At 44.9% G+C, this 18,565-nt stretch overlaps 2 protein-coding genes across 5 annotated transcripts in view; one reads left to right on the forward strand and one right to left on the reverse strand.

Moving 5' to 3' along the window:
• The window catches only part of PDXDC1 (pyridoxal dependent decarboxylase domain containing 1), a 53,435-nt gene extending 51,273 nt beyond the window's left edge, over positions 1-2,162 (forward strand). Inside the window, exon 24 of the mRNA XM_081088684.1 lies at positions 1,137-2,162. Coding sequence (XP_080944810.1) covers positions 1,137-1,163 — 27 coding nt within the window. The 3' untranslated portion in view covers positions 1,164-2,162. The remainder of the gene's footprint in view (positions 1-1,136) is intronic.
• Positions 90-17,872, reverse strand: NTAN1 (N-terminal asparagine amidase). Of its 4 annotated transcripts, none has more exons than XM_081088685.1 (10): positions 17,651-17,872; positions 10,243-10,345; positions 10,101-10,166; positions 9,698-9,806; positions 7,078-7,151; positions 5,910-5,963; positions 5,311-5,364; positions 3,906-4,024; positions 1,190-1,303; positions 90-790 (listed from the first exon to the last, which is right to left on the reverse strand). In XM_081088685.1, the coding sequence occupies exons 1-10, from the start codon at positions 17,729-17,731 to the stop codon at positions 611-613; spliced, it is 954 nt and encodes a 317-aa protein (XP_080944811.1). In that variant the 5' UTR covers positions 17,732-17,872; the 3' UTR covers positions 90-610. The 4 variants fall into 4 exon arrangements, with proteins under 4 accessions (XP_080944811.1, XP_080944812.1, XP_080944814.1 ...); XM_081088686.1 differs by having other exon boundaries at positions 3,906-4,003; positions 17,651-17,837; XM_081088688.1 differs by lacking the exon at positions 10,243-10,345 and having other exon boundaries at positions 3,906-4,003; positions 17,651-17,819.
• Positions 17,873-18,565: the final 693 nt, after the last annotated feature.

Here is an 18,565-nt window from a genome sequence, read left to right on the forward strand (position 1 = left end):
TCATCTAGAAGTACATTTATATCAGTTTTGGATTTGATGCTTCTAAAATATTTTGGGGCCAAGAAAAACACCACCCTCAGTGAGATGTATAAATTCTGACTGAACTTTATTGCATTTAAAATATTGTTTTTAGGACTGTCTAGGGCGGGGGGATAAAATGGACACATATGTAATACCCTTTGTAATACTTTAAGCAATAAATTAAAAAAAAAATTAAAAAAATAAAAATAAAAAATGAATTCCAAGGTAAAAAAATAAAATAAAATAAAATAAAATATTGTTTTTAAAGCAGACTCAATTATAAATTTCCCTTTATTCACTAATTTGGTAGAATTAGGATTACCTAAGTAACTGAAATAACTGTCATAGAACAGTGAGCAGGTGGCTTCTTCTCTGCCCCTTGTCACTAACCAAAAAGGAACAGCTGGATGTCAACTTTTTAGCAAAGCAAAAAGTAACAAATGCCTTTGCCAAAATAAGATTTTATTTTGAAAGTCATTTGAAAGACACTAAGACTCAATGGATGTAGATTTCAAATTCATATTCTGACCAACCCCCACCAATGGTCTCTGTCATGCCAAAAAGTTGCTTTCTTTGGTAATTCCTATTTTTAGCTTCTTGGAGAAGGGACCTTTTCCCATAAGCCATCTTCATTTTTTTTGTAGAGTAGAGCTTTATTTCCAGGAAATAGTGTATTTGTTGGAGATGGGTATTTTTTTAAAAACATCAAGGTGGTTCTAATATGTTCAACAAAGTGGGGGGGCTCAGCCAGAGGTGAAGTGGAAAGGTTCTGGAAAAACAAGATATGAGGCATGAGAGAATAACCTCGCTCTGTTCCCTGCTTTGATAAAGATGACAAACATCCTTGTGTTCCTTAAACATTAATCAGGATGTTCTCAGATCACTCTATAAACCCGTGTAAACTGTAAAATACCTAAGAGCAGGTGTACTGGGTTCATGAGAAAAGAGCAGTTGGCTGCTTACTACTTCACCTATGCAAGTTTCTACCCAGGACATTATTTATCTCCACTGATACAAAAGTTAAGTGGGGTCTGCCAGTGGCATCCTAAAAATAAATACTACCCAATGAAGGGAAAGCAGCTATTATTTAGTCTAAACCCTTTTCTTTCTTACAGATGAGGAACCAGGGTCCAGAGAGTTAAGATTTGCCCAACTTGTAAATTCTCACCTCTAGTATTTGCTTATCATCTTGCTGCAACCAGAAATCCACATGTGGAAATGGCACCCAGGAATACGGTCCTATACGAAGTTGTTCTGTCTTTGCATCGTAAATACTAACCATCTGAAAAGAACATGGCAAGGATAGATTTAAGGAATGCTGTCAGCTTCTCACACCCTACCATTAAAGCATGCTCCAGTGTAGTCTAGCAGTTAAGGGATTTATCTGAATGATAAGCTTCTTTACAATTATGTCTCCTAATAACAAGAGCTGCTACTTACTGAATACTTCCAACTGTCGGGTACTGCGCTTTGTGGGTAACAAATATTATTTTGTTTAGTCTTGACAACAATCCTGCATGAAGATGGCATTTCCCCCATTTTGGTTGAAAACCTGAGGCTCAGAGATGGGGCACATAGCCCACAGTCCCATTTCCAGTAAGTGTCAGAGCTGAGCCTCAAACCCAGGTGTGTCTGAATGAAGTCCATGTTCTTCGTGGCTACATAAAACACTGCCGTTATTTATACCCAAGTAACTAAGTTACCCTGCAGCTTTACACAATGCCTGCTGCCCCATCAAAAGAAAGGAAAAACAGTTTGTAAAAATGCTAACTTACCAAATGATCAACTAACTCCCTAAATTCTCAAATTTGTCAATGGTCATTATCAGTTTACCCACCAATGTTCTATATTGGTTATTGAGATTGAAATATATTCTGAATATTAGCTAAATCAAGGCTATGATACTACTTGAGAAATTATAAAAGGAACTCTAAAAATGTTAAAGTGGCCCGGCCGGCGTGGCTCAGTGGTTGAGTGTCGATCTATGAACCAGGAGGTCACGGTTCGATTCCCGGTCAGGGCACATGCCAGGTTGCAGGCTCCATCCCCAGTAGGGGCTGTGCAGGAGGCAGTGGATCCGTGATTCTCTCTCATCACTGATGTTTCTATCTCTCTCTCCCTCTCCTTTCTTCTCTGAGATCAATAAAAATATATTTTTTAAAAAATGCAAAACAGGTCACTCTGAATCCAAACATTTTCCAATGAAACTGTCAGCATTTCATGAATGAGCAGATCTCTTTTGGGTGCTTTGAATGTGATTTCTATTTTTTTCACAGTTTTACACGCATTTTTAAAGGATTCTTTCACCTATTCCTCAAGCGGGGTATGTCAGTCTTGGGTTTTTATTTTTCTAACTTTTAAAATTAAAATGTTATTTAGCCTGGCCGGTGTGACTCTGGTTGAGAGTCAACTCACAACACAGGACGTAACAGCTCGGTTCCGGTCAGGGCACATGCCTGGCTTGCAGGCTCGATCTCCAGTATGACAGTGGTCGGCAAACTGCGGCTCACGAGCCACATGCGGCTCTTTGGCCCCTTGAGTGTGGCTCTTCCACAAAAACCTCGTGCGGACGCGCACGTACAGTGCGATTGAAACTTCGTGGCCCATGTGCAGAAGTCAGTTTTCAGCCTGGGCGAGTCTATTTTGAAGAAGTGGCATTAGAAGAAGTGGGGGGTGTCGGTCGGTCGGGCGAAGGGAGACGTGGGCGCACGCGGGCTGCAGGATACACAGCGAGGGGGAGGCGCGCGCGATTCATGTACGAGTTGAGTGAGCCAGTCAGTCAGCAGCCTCACTGTGCAGTGGTTAGTGCTAGTGACGTCCACAAATCGTGCACGGGTGACAAAAGTACCTACTCGAAGCATAAAGTTACCTGTATTTTTCCAACCAGCTGCAAATCCTACAGGTATTTTTGTCATCAATTTAAGAATTGTAATTCTTTTGTGTTGGTGGCTTTATTATTATAAAATGAAACATTTTTTTAGGTGCCCTGTTCGACATGGCTACAAAGCAGCAGCAAAGAAAAACAAGACGAAAACTGTGAATTTAAAGTTGAATGTACCTACCTATATAGTTTAAGTTTAAAAAATTTGGCTCTCAAAAAAAATTTCAATCGTTGTACTGTTGATATTTGTCTCTGTTGACTAATGAGTTTGCCGACCACTGCAGGAGATGTGCAAGAGGCAGTCCATAGATGATTCTCTCTTATCATCATTGATGGTTCTGTCTCTCTCTCTCTCCCTCTCCTTTCCTCTCTGAAATCAATAACAAAACACACATATTTAAAAAATGTTATTTAGCCCTAGCTGATTTGGTTCAATGGATAGAGCATCTGCCCATGGACTGAAGGGTTCCGGGTTCGATTCCGGTCAAGGGCATGTACTGTACCTTGGTTGCAGGCTCCATCCTGGCCCTGGTCAGGGTGTGTGTGGGAGGCAACCAATCAATGTGTCTCTCTCACATCAATGTTTCTCTTTCTCTGTCTCTTCCCCCTCCCTTCCACTCTCTCTCAAAATCAATAGAAAAATATCCTCGGGTGAGGATTAAAAATAATAATAAATATAAAATAAAAAGATCACTTAAAAATGTGATTTAATTAAAAAGCACCCTAAGGCAATCAGACTTTTAAATTGATTTGATTGGTCTTTTGATTAATTGGGGTCTTGAGCTTATAACCTAAAAGCCCACACACAGAGAGAGAAAGAAAGCGAGAGAGAGAGAGAGAGAGAGAGAGAGAGAGAGAGAGAGAGAAAGAGAGATGGCCCCTGATTAATTCACAGCTTTAAAGAAGCTGACGTGAACTTTTCATATCTGAGGTCTATAAGGCTTTGGAGCTTGATGCCCTTTTTTTTCCTTAACCCCTTAACACAAGATGATTCCAAACTCACTGGTCCTCCCGTTAAAGCTCGTGCAGCACGCAGCTCCTCCTCCGGACCGCGGTCTTGGAAGGAGGCTCTGTAGATCTCTGCAGTTTTAATGTTGACAGCTGTGAGGGACAGCAGGATGACTGAGTTGACGAAAGACAAACATGGGAAGTTTGCGCAGGCCTACAGTTCTCCCACCATACATAACAGAATATGGATAAGCCTCTCAAATACAGAACAGAATGAAAACTGAACAAAATTACTCTTAAATGCCTGTAGCTTCCTCCTTCCTGGAAAGGGACAATGCAATCTTTTAGCCAAGTACCTCACTCAAAATGGCTGAGACCTGAGCTGAACTAGGTTCTGTAAGACTGTTCCAAACCAAGAGCCGGCCCCACAGGAAGACACTCAATCTCTTCAGGCAGGTGCGTGGCAAGGCCTTCCTGGTCAGCCCTGTGACCAAACGTGTCTGCAAATGGCTGGGGGTAGAGGGCCTGTGATCATGGCCAAGTCTGGTGTTTTTGTTTGTTTTCTAATTTTTACTACGCATTTCAAATATATATGTTACAGAAAACAAAATAACACATCTGTGTACCCACCACCACAACTAAATACATGAAGAATTACAGACATGGTAGAAGCCCTCTGCATTTCATCCTATACCTCTGGAGCAGTGGTTCTCAACCTATGGGTCACGACCCCTTTGGGGGTCGAACAACCCTTTCACAGGGGTCACCTAAGACCATCGGAAAACACATATATAATTACATATTGGTTTTGTGATTAATCACTGCTTTAATTATGTTCAATTTGTAACAATGAAAATATATCCTGCATATCAGATATTTACATTACGATTCATAACAGTAGCAAAATTACAGTGATGAAGTAGCAACGAAAATAATTTTATGGTTGGGGGTCACCACAACATGAGGAACTGTATTAAAGGGTCACGGCATTAGGAAGGTTGAGAACCACTGCTCTGGAGTCTTAAGAGATCATCCCGAAAGGGTGGAAGTTTCTGGATTTTCTCTAATCTGATAGTTTTACTTTCCTTCTCAATCAAAACCTCCCTTGATTCCCTACATATAAGAAAATTATTATGCTCCACTCCAGCCGCTGCAGCCCTGGCTGGAGAAAAGCACAGCTGGCCACCTCGGGAGCGAAGAGCGCCACTAACACTCCCATTGCTGGTGGCGCGGTCCATGCTGTATAGGTGCTCCTGGCGCTCTCCTCCCCGTCTGGATGAGGACATTTTCTCTCTTTCAAAGATAATGCTTAGAGAAGAGAAGCTACTTGCCCAGGGTCCCCAGCAAGCACAGCAGAACTAAGGCTGTGATATGCTGACATCAGTGGGCTCACTAGCTCCTATCACTGGAGCCTGCCTTGTCAACATGTGGCCAGTTTCCAACTCTCAAACACTACTCACCAATGCCATAAATGATTGGAAAGTGGTTTTCGTTTTCTTCCCGGTCATTTAATTCTATCAAACAAACAAAAAAATTTTTAAGATCCAATTTTTAAGAAATACTAACCAACTGCTTTCATTTTGTAAAATTAGCGGCCAAGAAGGAGCCCCCACTGCTAAAGGGGGGGAAAAACAGACCATGAAAGGGATGGTTTTCCTGTTTCCTTGCTGAGTCCCAGAGCACTCGAGTTTATACTGAACAAACGGCCACCTCCAGAGGTAGGGGCTCCCAGCCATCTACATGCTCAGCAGTCTCACACAAGGTGGCAGCTTCTACCTGGGGTGTGGCCCCTTCTCCTACCCAGGAGTAGACAGGCTTCTGAAAATCCCAGGAAAGGAAAGATGAGTGACACTGAAGCGGGTCAGCCTCTCAACTGAGGCTGCACAGGCTTTGGACACTGGGCAGGACCAGCAGATGGGGAAAGCCCGAATAAAAGTTAGCAAAGCATCGGCAAATTGTCTTCTATGACTGAGGTACTGATGCTAGGTCCTGCTTGAAGGGGAGGGCGAAACGTCCCTGAAATCTACAACTTTATTTTGGGAAGGACGGCAGAACTTACCTGTCACACACAATGTCACTAAGTGAATGTCATCTTCTTGTCTGTCAAATTCACCTACAATTAGAATTGTAAAACTGGATGTCAAAGAAGTTCCTTTAATTAGCAGAACATATCCTGAGCAAGTCAAGAAGGGGACGGAGGGACGAAAGCCAGCTGAGCCATCTCTGTGCTACTACCCTTTCAGCCACCACCTGGCCTACCAGGTTACCAAGGTTACCAGGTTACCAGGCCTGCCAAGTTACAGCCATGTTCCTAGCCTCAAGCCCAAAGGAAACTGTGACCAAGGCTTTCCATTTCTCTCTTCATTTGGAGAGGTTTGGGAGGATAAAATGACTCTAAAGATTTTTACTCTTCCTAAGTAACTATTTTTCCTGTTATCATAGTCATAAAAAAAATTGATCACTGCAAAAATTTGGAAATACAGGAGAGTATAAGGAGTAATGGGTTTTTAATGGTAGAAGTAGATGGGATTTTAATGCCCATAATCTGTTAAGACGCTGTGTATTCCATACTTTTCCATGCACAGCTAAGCTCATAGCATGTAGACATTTTATATTTAACAGCTACATAATTATTCCTTTACTAATGAACATTAATTTCCTGTTGTAAATGTTCTACTGCCCATCTATCTTTAGACATAAATTCTGTGCACATTTCAGATTATTTTCTTAGAATAGATTCCCAGAAGGGGACTTACTGGGGTCCAAGGATATGAGCCTTTTTAAGACTCTACCATGATGCCAAATGGTTTTCCCCACAGGTTGTACCAACGTATATTCCAGTACTGTGTCAATTTGTTACCTCACTGCCTCATGGTTAACACAGAACATGTGTTTTTGAAAAAAATACTTGCTCACTGAGTAGGGAAAATATGGTATGATCGGTGTTCTCATTTTCTACACGTTAAAACGGACATTTCTTCCTGGAGGGTGGTTCTGTTTTTACAAAATTCAGAGTATGTCAACCGCTGTCTTTAAAAAAATCTTGTCCCATCCCATTGGCCCTGAAAGCGTAGCTGTGTCTGCTCAGGCTTGGTGTCAGATTCCAAGCTGAGCAGCTTATGTCACTCCAGGAAGGTGTGCCCCTCTTGTATCCTCACTGGGACTCTTAGCCAAGCAATAATAGGTACAAATTTTTATCCAATTTGGGGGGGAAACAGGGAACTTACTAAGAAGTTGATGAGTAAGTTTTTGTGACAACTGCCTATCGTCACTGAAGCCGCCCACGAGGTGCACTTCCAGCCTGGCAAAGAGATGGGTGGTGGTCAGAGGCCAGCACAAGGCAGCGACTGTGCACTGTTTGCTGTGCATGGTGCTTCTCGGCGTCAGCAGCCCGCGCTCTACAGAGCGCTTCTAGGCCCTGCTTGCGCCTTCCTGCACACAGGAGACCTGTGTGGCTCCCTGGGGTACATGGGGAGGCTGCCAAGGCCAGGCAAGCTTCTGGGGATCCTGCCCAGGAACCCTGATGGCTGAGCGTGTTTCTGTCTTACCACAAATATGAGCCTCTTGAGGCAGAGGGTGAGGAACTCTGCTCAGGAAAAATATGCCTGTACACACTGTTTACCCACCCAAAGCAGGATACCTCTGAAAACCTCTTCAATGTCTCCGCCAAAGAGGAACTGGGTGGAGGAGTGGGCAGGGAAGACAGCTTACGCTGTATAGCCCGTTTTGTGGAGGGACTGCAGTGGACCTTCCACACTGCTGTCTCCCCTAATGCCCACCTCTCCTGGAAAGACAGGAATGATCATCTCCATCCCACAGAGAGGAAAACTGAGTCTCTGTCTACAGCACATGCTTATTATCCACTGTGTCCCCATGAACGTTAGCTGCATGAGACAGAAAAAGGTGTTCTTGAAGTTAAATAATTTGGGGAAATCTTGCCCAGTGTAGCCCCTCCCTAGGAATCATAGTTCACACTAGCAAAGAAAAGCCCTAAGAAGTCCAACAGGTGGAAAAAAATAAACTTTGTTTAGCCTGTGTTTCCCACTTGTCTGCTAACTACCTGTGCACAGCCTAAAACAGTGATGGCGAACCTATGCACACGTGTCAGAGGTGACACGCAAACTCATTTTTTTGGTTGATTTTTCTTTGTTAAATGGCATTTAAATATATAAAGTAAATATCAAAAATATAAATCTTTGTTTTATTATGGTTGCAAATATCAAAAAATTTCTATATGTGACACGGCACCAGAGTTAAGTTAGGGTTTTTCAAAATGCTGACACCGAGCTCAAAAGGTTCGCCATCACTGGCCTAAAACAACCTGGGCACAAGTGCTTTGGAAAGTGCAGTTGTAGCCCTAGCTGGTTTGGTTCGGTGGATAGAGCATCAGCCTGTGGACTGAAGGGTCCCAGGTTCGATTCCGGTTAAGGGCATGTGCCTGGGTTGCTGGCTCAATCCCCAGTGGGGGGCATTCAGGAGGCAGCCAATCAATGATTCTCTCTCATCACTGATGTTTCTCTCTTCTCTCTGAAATAAATAAAAATATACTAAAAAAAAAAAAGTGCAGCTGTTATTCACATAGACGTGAGGAATGAACTGGAATCTCTGAGAAACCAGCACAGGTCCAAGCATCAAGCGGTCTCAAAATGAACATTTAAAGTAAGAGGAGCAGAGGTCACCATGGCTTTGCTCGACACTGGGCCACAGGGTGCAGCAAACCTTCCAGAGTGACCAAATCAGTTCCATGAACAGACCAGGGATATCTCACAACTGCGTTGCGAGAATCACGAAGTTGGGCCTATGGCCAGATCCAGCTAAGTAATCCATGGCCCAATGAAAAGTCCATTCTGTGACTGCATAGGTTGCACGCCAGTGAAGCAACACAGGCAGAAGTAGAATTAAATTTAAAAATTGATCTGTGTTGTACTAGTGAAACTGACAGAGGCTTTTTTAAAATCTTTGGGATTCTAAGAACTTGTATATGAATGGACTAGTTCATGCAATGGCTGCATTAGGCTTCAAGTAAAATGAAAGCAAAGTCTGCAAAGTCGGCCTGATGAGAGAGGAAAGCGGGGACAGGGGAGCGAGCACAGGTCAGACTGTCATGGGCCTGCCACTAACTAGCTGTGTGACTCCGGGTCAGCTGAGTGTGTCAGCAACTGTGGAAAGGAGGTGGTTACACTTCCTGTAACCGGTGAGAGGGTTAGATGCTGTGATGGATGGCCAGGTCAGACATCAGCTCTTGTAAGGAATCCCTGGTGAAACCACTGTTTTGCTGACATTTAAAACTGTACCCCCCTAGTCCCGCAGCTGTCTCCCGTTCCTTCTCTGCCTTGTTTTTTCCACAGTCCTGTTTACCGTTTAACATCCTACTTTGCTTACTGAATGCCTCCTTGCTTTACAATATGAACACCATGGGGGCAGGTTTGGTCTACTCTGTCCACTGCTATGTCCTTGGCACCTATAACAAGTTCTTGCTCATACAGAGCATTCAGTAAAGAATTGCTGAAGGAATAAATGAATGAAGGGATACTACATCTGGGGTATAACAAAGCAATCTCTGATACGTGAACATCTAAAAATACATTACTGAACATAAAACGACAGGTGCGAGGTCAAACCTTCCATTGACAATCCAGCATTGTTTCCCTGCCTGTTCCCATCACCCACTCACTCACTCACTCACCAACTAGGACAAGGGCCATGCTGTGCCAAGCCCCGCTCCAGGGGAACAAGAGAGCCACTGTGGTAGTGACATTCTGTGTTTCTGTGACACCTTCCACAGCGATTTCCTCTACACGAGGGTGCAAAGTTCCCGATATCACAAAACAGTGGCGCGGAGCTCACCTTCCACATTGAGCGTGGTCGGAAAAGGACTTTATGGAGTTCATGATCAAGGGGACCTCAGCTTTGGTGTCAGTTCCATCACAATGTGTCAAGCAGGTAGCCCCATTACCTGGAGAACAAGGGTGAAATGACTCATGTTACTCCCGATGAGAACTCAGTAAGCAAGCCAACTCAATTCCTGTCCATTCGGACCACCTCATCTTGAATATCCTGTAAGGAAAAACAGAAACTGTGCTGCCCAGCCAACCCACTCTGACCAGGGCACAGGGAGGTACCATGCAGACCAGAGAAAAGGTGAGCGGAGTCAGGTTTCCAGTAGGACACCAGGACACGCAAATCGAGAAATTAATGGTCCCAAACTTGGTTGGTTTAAATAATGATTTCCTTATCTCTCTCGCCATACCTGTGTGCCTCAGGACCACAATGTGACAAGTGGTGGCATCATCAGAACCCAGAATGGAGATGGAGCCTGTTTAAAAAAGAAATAAAATAAAATATCCAGTAGCCTTTTGGGATAACGCCCAATTCACTGCTTCCTAACCTACCATCCTTTGGGGAGGTCACTGCAAGCTCTCTTTGCTGAACATACAGAAGGCCCTGGGGTCCCACTTGTTGAACAGACTGACCTCTGAGAAGTCTGGCTCTTTCCTGTTTAATTAAAAAAAAAAAATAAAATAGTGATGGAAATTAGTGAGGATTGAGTAACTAGAGAGGTGGAGAGAGCCAAAGTGTGCCCTAAGTGGGAAATACACACTTGTACGTCTGAGGTGTGTGTATTATTTGACAGAAAGGCTAAACTAAAAAGATAGCAGTAGCTATCATGTGGAACAATGCAAAAAGCAACAACAAAGTCCTATTCTCTTTTATCCTATAAAACACGATTTTAGTGACTATAAAATAAGTTGCAAAAATCCTTTTTCACAGTTCCTTACTGAAGAATAGGAGGCTCTTCACGATTTTACAATTGTAAAGAGAATCAGACTGTATGGTCCGGTGCAGTGATGGCGAACCTATGACACACATGTCAGAGGTGACACGTGTGTCAGAGGTGACACGCGAACTCATTTTTTTGGTTGATTTTTCTTTGTTAAATGGCATTTAAATATATAAAATAAATATCAAAAATATAAGTCTTTGTTTTACTATGGTTGCAAATATCAAAAAATTTCTATATGTGACACGGCACCAGAGTTAAGTTAGGGTTTTTCAAAATGCTGACACGCCAAGCTCAAAAGGTTCGCCATCACTGGCCTAGTGGATCAGTGGATCAGAAACCACATCCCCTCTTTACTTTCTTTAAAGAAGTAGAGGGGTTAAGACCTTCCCTAAACCCTAATCTGGTAATCCCACTCCTGGAAATCTGTAATGAGGAAATAATCCAAAATCCCTGTGTTATTTAGGATGGCAAAAAGCTGGAAGCAGCAACAAGAAAGATAAATAAATTATGCAGAACCAACTCACAACTACTAATTGTACGGTCATGGAAAATAAGGACTACGGGAAAATAGTTTTGAAATGTACAATGAAAAGCAAGATGCAAAATTATAAAATTTTAAAGCTATAAATATACTGTTAATACAACAATGCTAAAACATTACTGTACCTAGGAAAAAATACCAGAAGGAAATTCACCAATCTGAGCATGGTTGTTAGAACAGGGCAAACTCAAGTAATTTAACTGGTGTTTTCTCTCTATTCTTTAAATCTTCTATGATATAGTTATGTTATTATTAAAGTAGAAAACCAAAAATGAGCAAATCTATGAAAAGGATAGATTAATATTAGGTGTCCACATTTTGTCTAACTGAATATTTGTATAAATTCTTATGCAGTAAACCTGGGGGGAGGGGGATCAAGTGGTTAAATTCTTGAATGAAAATACACGTTTTTTTCCAAAACTGTCAAATTGATACAACCCTAAGTATCATAATGCCCTTACTTGCAACAAATAAACTCAATGAAAAAGAATCTTATCCAGATGTGTAATATAGTGTATTGTCTAGACTGGAGAACGTTTTTATAATCTTACACAGGCTTCCTGCCATATCTCATATTGGTGAGAATTTAAGTCGGTACTTACTAAAATAGATATAAAAAAGCATAATGATCAGCTTGATAACTTATACAGTGTCTTCTTTTTAATAAACTCCCATTAATTGGAAGCAAAACAGCAATTAGAATGAGACCAGCCCTCAATTTAAGAAAGGAATTGAGAATTAAGTGAACTGCAATGAAGAACTGGATCCGCCTGGCACCTCTGCCTGCTGCAGAAGTCAATGAGAAATAAATGTGGCCGATTGTTCTGAAACTCAAAACACTCCTTGTCAGGGAGCACTTTCATTTTCATACCACTTCTCAGCTCACCTCAGTTCAAAATAACCAAGGAGCATTCAGAATTTCCTTTTTATCATTCCTTTAATACTTACCTTAACTTTGTTCTTTTGGGAAAGGGAGAGGGAAGAGTAAAGGCAAATGTTTACCATGTCTTTTCATAACTGGGTCACCATCCAAAAGCAAAGCTACTTGTGAGATCTGATTATCACTCTCATACCCAAGACCAACAATCAGGTCTTTTTTGACACAGCTCCAGAGAAAAGCACCATGGATTGTTAGAAGAGAGAATGCCACAAGGCAGAAATGGTATGCTGCTTCTGTCTTCCACTTAAAGAAATAAAAAAAAAGTTTAGCCAAAGTTCTCTGGGGGGAAACCCACAGCCAGCCCTACCTTATAAACTCACATCCTTTCTGATATAAAAATAGCCTCAGCTTCCTCAACTTTTGCTTTTCTCTGGACACTAAGATTCACTAAAAAATATATATATATATATATATATATATATATATATATATATATATAATCTTTTCCATCGGCCTTTCTGTGTAACACCTCACCCTCAGTTCCCAATCCCTGGCCAATGGTGCGGGTCTCTTAACCCAGAGCTCAGCACTCCCTTTTCTGAAGGGGCCAGACAGTAAGTATTCTGGGCTTTGCAGACTGCACTGTAGCAAGAAAGCAGCGCAGCCCGCATGTAAACAAAAGGCTGTAGCTGTGTCCCCAAAAACCTTATTTATGGGAAATACCAAAATCTGAATTTCATATAATTTCACGTCACCAAATATCAATCTTTTGATTTTTCTCCCACCCTTTAAAATTTAATGTTAAAGCTCGAGAACTACCCACAAACAGGGTTTGGCTTGTGCCTATAGTTCCTTGCCTCCTGGGTTAGCCAATCACTTAGCTGTACCCTGGAGGATGGTCACGGAACCCTCACTCCTGCTGCATGTTGTCAGTACTTCCCTCAAAAACAGGAGAGCAGGTCTAACGGGGCTTTGTGAACTGCAAAGCATGCCCTGTAAGAAATTATTATAGCAGGTACAGCTCTCCAAACTGAGCCTTCTTTCCACTTGTGCTTCCTTATTTCAGTCCTTCATGGTCTCACACATGAATTCCCGCCACAGAATTTAGGAGCGGAAGATAGACAGCAAGACAATGGAGTCCCCTGCCTCCCACCAACTGAGCCTGGGCATGCTCCTGACTCTCCGTGCTCCCACCTCCTCCTCGGGGCAATGGGGATGATGCTGACCACCCCTTAGCTGTGTGAGGATTAACGGAGAGCAGGTTTGTAGGGAGTGGCTGTCACCATTCCTCATCCCTGTTTCTTGGCCCCCAAGGTCTCCCTTGCCCACTCTATCCTCCCCGATGGCTGCCAGCATTATTTCTTCAAAACAGTGATTTTGTTACATCACTTCTCTGCTCCAAAAAAAAACAACCAAAAACCTTTCTGAGCCCAGCAATTTCATTTGACGGAATAATTATGGGGCTTAGGATGATTTAGCTCTGTGACTTTTCATAATGAAAGAATCTTACATGCTTAAAAGGAGGAACAAAGTTACAGTGCATTCATATTGTGGAAGTCTACGGAACCATTTAGCAAGGTGTTGCAGGACTGGTTACGGAGCATCCAGTGACTGGTTAAGAGCAAGACTCTATCTATACCAGTGGTCGGCAAACTCATTCGTCAACAGAGCCAAGTATCAACAGTACAACAACTGAAATTTCTTTTGAGAGCCAAATTTTTTAAACTTAAACTATATAGGTAGGTACACTGTTATTAACTTAATTAAGGTACTCCTAAGGCTTAGGAAGAGCCACACTCAAGGGGCCAAAGAGCCGCATGTGGCTCGCGAGCCGCAGTTTGCCGACCACGGCTGGCAGTGCCGCCGGGTGGAACTTTGTGCAGTGATGGCAACATCTGTATCTGTGCTGTCTCAGACAGGAGCCACTAGCCACAGGTGGCTGTTGAGCACTTGACATGTGGTTAGTTCGACTGAGGAATTGATTTTTAAAGTTTATTTAATGTTAATTAACTTAAATGTAAACAGCCACATGTGGTTGGTGGCTACCATACTGAACAGTGCAGCTGGAGACCAAGGCAGACAGCCAGGGTTCCAATCCAAGTTACACCACTTACAGGATGGGGGACCTTGGGCTACTTACTCAGCCTCTCTGTGCCTCACAGTCATCACCTGTAAAATGGGAATAGTACTAACACCTACTTCATAGGGCAGCGGTGCTCAGCAAGTTCCACTACATCACTGTTATTTCTTAAAAACTGACTTTAGCAAACCAATGGACATGGACAACAGGGGGATGGGTGCATGAGTTTGTGTGTGTGGGGAAGGTTGGGGGTTAATGGGGGGGATGAGGACACATTTGTAATACCTTAACTAATAATAAAAAAAGAAAAACAAAACAAAACTGACTTTAGCCCTAGCTGGTTTGGCTCAGTGTATAGAGCGTCAGCCTATGGACTGAAGGGTCCCGGGTTCGATTCCGGTCAAGGACACACGCCTGGGTTGCAGGCTGGATCCCCAGTAGGGGGCATGCAGGAGGCAGCCAATCAATGATACTCTCTCATCACTGATGTTTCTATCTCTCTCCCTTCCTCTCTGAAATCAATAAAAATGTATTTTTTTTAAAAACTGACTTAGAGAGAGAGAGAGAAACATCAATTTGCTGTTCCACCTATTTACACATTCACTTGGTTGGCTCTTGTGTGTGCCCTGACCAGGGTTTAAACCTGCAACCTTGGCATATTGAAATGATGTTGCATTACTGTTATGATTTTATTATTCTATGCTAGGCATAGCTAGGGAGAGGCTTATACTTGCTGGCAATTCTTACAACATACTGTTACATGAAAAAGACAGAATATATAGTATGCTCTCATTTTTAAAAGTACATCACACACAAAGAAAAACCTCTATAAGAATATTTACTCAAATGTGAAGTGATTGTGGTCATAGATTATTTATTCTTCTTTCTGACATTTACATTCTTATTTTTTATGAAGAGGATATACTACTAATAGAAAAATAGTTAAGTCTTTCATTTCCCTCCATTGCTTATTTGTTGAAAGATCCATCCAAACCCCTCTGACCCAGGTATGACCTAGCTCTCCACTTATTTCCAGTCTGTCCCCTTCTCTGCACCAAGGAAACTGGCACCTGCCCCCAGAACCCTTCTGCTCCTACCCATCGGAGCACAGTCTCACTTGCCTCACTAGAAAGTCCTCCCCTTCCCTTTTCAAGTCTCTCTCAAACCTCCATCCTCCTTCCCTTAGACCAGCGGTTCTCAACCTGTGGGTCGCGACCCCTTTGGAGGTCGAACGACCCTTTCACAGGGGTCGCCTAAGACCATCGGCAAACACATATATAATTACATATTGTTTTTGTGATTAATCACTATGCTTTAATTATGTTCAATTTGTAACAATGAAAATACACCCTGCATATCAGATATTTACATTACGATTCATAACAGTAGCAACATTACAGTTATGAAGTAGCAACGAAAATAATTTTATGGTTGGGTCACAACATGAGAAACTGTATTGAAGGGTCACGGCATTAGGAAGGTTGAGAACCACTGCCTCAGACTGATGCAAGTGAAAGTGACTGTCGTTCCTGTAATGTGAACTGGTCCCCACTACGATGCCTTTCTAGGCCACGTCTCCCTAAACAGGCCAAACCTCCCTTGAAGAGGGGCCGGCCACCCTGGTATAGTCCCACATCCCCCCCTCTCCACACTTAGTGTGCTGCCTTGGACACTGATCTTTCTAACTATCTATACATATAAAAGCCTAAGCGACCAAACAACCAAATGACCAGCCGACAGGTCGTTATGACAGGCACTGACCACCAGGGGACAGATGCTCAATGCACAAGATCTGGCTCCCTCCTGCCTGGATCGGGCCTGCAGGGATTGGGCTAAAACCAGCTCTCTAACATCCCCCAAGGGGTCCTGAATTGCAAGAGGGTGCAGGCCAGGCTGAGGGACCCCACCAGTGCACGAATCCGTGCACCAGGCCTCTAGCTTGTCATATAAATTTTCAGACATAAAAATAAGTGTCACCTAAATTTTGTTAGGCAGCTGGAATATTTCCCCTTGGTGAGTCCTACTCCTGACATCACCAGCTAATGGTGTGACCGCGCGCGACACAGTACAAGGAAAGTGCTTAGCAGTGTCCAGTGTCTGCTAAGTACTCAGGATGTGCTGACAACTATTACTATTTTCTTGAAATGCAAGTTGAGAATCGCACAAAGCTGTCCCCTTTTCCCTGTCAGTAACTCCTCCTCATCCTTCAGGTCATCTGTCCACTCATTTCTTTATTTTTTAATATGTATATATATATATTTTTTATTTCAGAGAGAAGGAAGTGGGAGAGAGAAAAACCTCAATGATGAAAGTCATTGATCCGCTGCCCCCTACAGGCCCCCTCCCGGGGATCACGCCGAGAGCCCGGCCTGTGCCCTGACCTGAATCCAACCCGGACCTCCTGTTCCCAGGTCCACGCTCAGCCGCTCGGCCACCCCTGCTGGGCTGTTGGCTCATTCCTGTAACAAACACTGGCGGGAGCTTAGTCTGGGGGCAGATTCAGGGGGATAAACAAAGGCAGTAAGCAGGCAAAGTCATTACCAGCTGTGCAGCTGCTGCAGAGGAGCTCTCGGGAGCACCGCCCTCCCTCAGCCCCGGGGCAGCGCGGGCGCCTCCGGCGGGAAAGGGGCACCTTTCTCCTTGGCACTCAGGCTACGGTCCGGAGTGACTCGGCGACGAAAAGCCACCCCCTCCCTAACTCCACGGCCAATGTCCTGGATGCAGGGAAAGAGGCGCCCACCGGGCAGCGCCCGATGTGTAGATGGAGGTCATTCCCCCTTAACTGGGGCGAGTGTGAGGTGTGGTCCCCAATCTTTTTTAACAGTAAAAAAAAACACCCCTTTTTCTGCATAAACTTGGACTAAGGTTTCAGAGATGTATTTGCGGACAAAAGCAGGAAAACAAAACCAAACCCTGCCATCAGGGCGTGGTCCTCACCGCGGCCCAGCTGTGGGAAAGCAAAGCGGGGGGCCCTTCCTTCCGGCTACAGATAACTGGAGCCCGGTGCCCCGGTGGAGGGGCCCGCCGGGCACCCCTGCCAGACGCTGTCCCCAGCCCCCCCGGGCATCACCGACCGCTTCCTGAGGACCCAACACGAGGCGGCGTTCACGCGGGGTGAGGATCCCCGCGAGTGCTCGTGAGCAAGGGCGGCCGCCCAGGTTCTCCTGAAGCGCCAAGTCCGGCTCGGGGGTGCGGACAGCCCTGTCTGGGAACAGGGGTCCCGGGGGGGTCCTCAAGCCGCGGTGCTGTGCGACTCCGGGCAAGTCCCCTACCCTCTCTGGGCCCCGTCCCCTCCCCTAGGGACAAGGGGCCTCAGCAGATGCCCTCTAAGGTCCAAAGGCAAACGCTCCACAGATGCCTCCAGCGCCGGCGGAAGGTCGCTGCCAGCGGCCGGGTGAGCCGCCAGCAGCGCCTCAGCTGCGCCAAGTTTAAGTCTGTTTCGGGCGGAGCGGCTGGCGGCGGCGGGGTGAGGAGGGCTCGGTCCGCTGGAAGCCCCCCGCCCGGGCCCTGCTCACCTCCAGCAGCGGGTGGGCTCGGACGAGGTCCCCGGCGGACTGCGGCAGCTGCACTCGCCGCCCGTCAACCAGCAGCGGCATCGTGGGGACGGCGGCCCGGCAGGCCCAGGGAGGCGTCGGCCACCCCCGCCGCGGGCTGCCACCGCCGCCGCCGCCGCCGCCTGAGGGTGCCCCCGCGAAGCCCCGCGCCGCCGCGGGCGCCGCCGGGAAGTGGAGTCCGAAGAGACCGCAGACCAAGGAGAGTGAGGAAATCTAGGGCGGGGCCGCAATGCCCCTTGGGAAGCGTAATCTAATCGCGAGGAAGAGGGGTGAGGCCAGCCTCCTCCGCAAGGGCCGCTGGGAAATGTAGTCCTGAAAGCGTGGGGACCGAGGGAGGGGAGCTGCGCCCAACTTGAGAGCCTTTGCTCGCAGAGCCTAGCTCAGTTCCCAGATCCGGTAACCTGGCCTGAGTGCGGGGTCTGGGGCTCTCTGCTTGGGTTCACAACACGGCCCTACCACATCTAATCGTGCGTGATCTTGAGCAAGTCCCAGGTAGTATTCAGTGAATAAACGCACACGTCTTAAACTGGGAAAATAGAGCCTAAACTTTGCTAGCCCCACATTTAGAAATCATCGGTTCACTGTTGGCATCCAGTAGGCACTCAGAGATGGGAGTTAAAGATCAGCAAGATACCATGCAGTCCCTACTGAGGATAGGTACCCTGGTGCAGGGCTGGGGCTCTCTATCCTAAAACTTGGAAATACTGTATCACTCAAATAGATCCAATCCCACAATACATCAATTTTTTAAAAAGACAGTGGTGAGATGAGAGGAGCCATCCCACGAAGAGCAAAACTACTAAAATGTAATCATTTTATATTCCACCTCCTCTTAGTTTTCCTAAACTCCCAAGGGCCAAGACCACCATAATCAGT

The sequence above is a fragment of the Myotis nattereri genome (genome assembly GCF_964212035.1).
Source record: "Myotis nattereri genome assembly, chromosome: 4".
In the NCBI taxonomy this organism is placed as follows: domain Eukaryota; kingdom Metazoa; phylum Chordata; class Mammalia; order Chiroptera; family Vespertilionidae; genus Myotis; species Myotis nattereri.

What these genes read in the sequence shown, in the direction of transcription:
- NTAN1 (XM_081088685.1), bottom strand. Translation starts at nt 17,731, where the DNA reads ATGCCGCTGCTGGTTGACGGGCGGCGAGTGCAGCTGCCGCAGTCCGCC. An exon ending in ACTTACTCATCAACTTCTTA is followed by an intron (nt 5,964 to 7,077) that starts GTAAGTTCCCTG and finishes TTCTAATTGTAG; the next exon opens with GTGAATTTGACAGACAAGAA. An exon ending in ATGATAAGCAAATACTAGAG is followed by an intron (nt 791 to 1,189) that starts GTGAGAATTTAC and finishes TTGTTTTTCCAG; the next exon opens with AACCTTTCCACTTCACCTCT.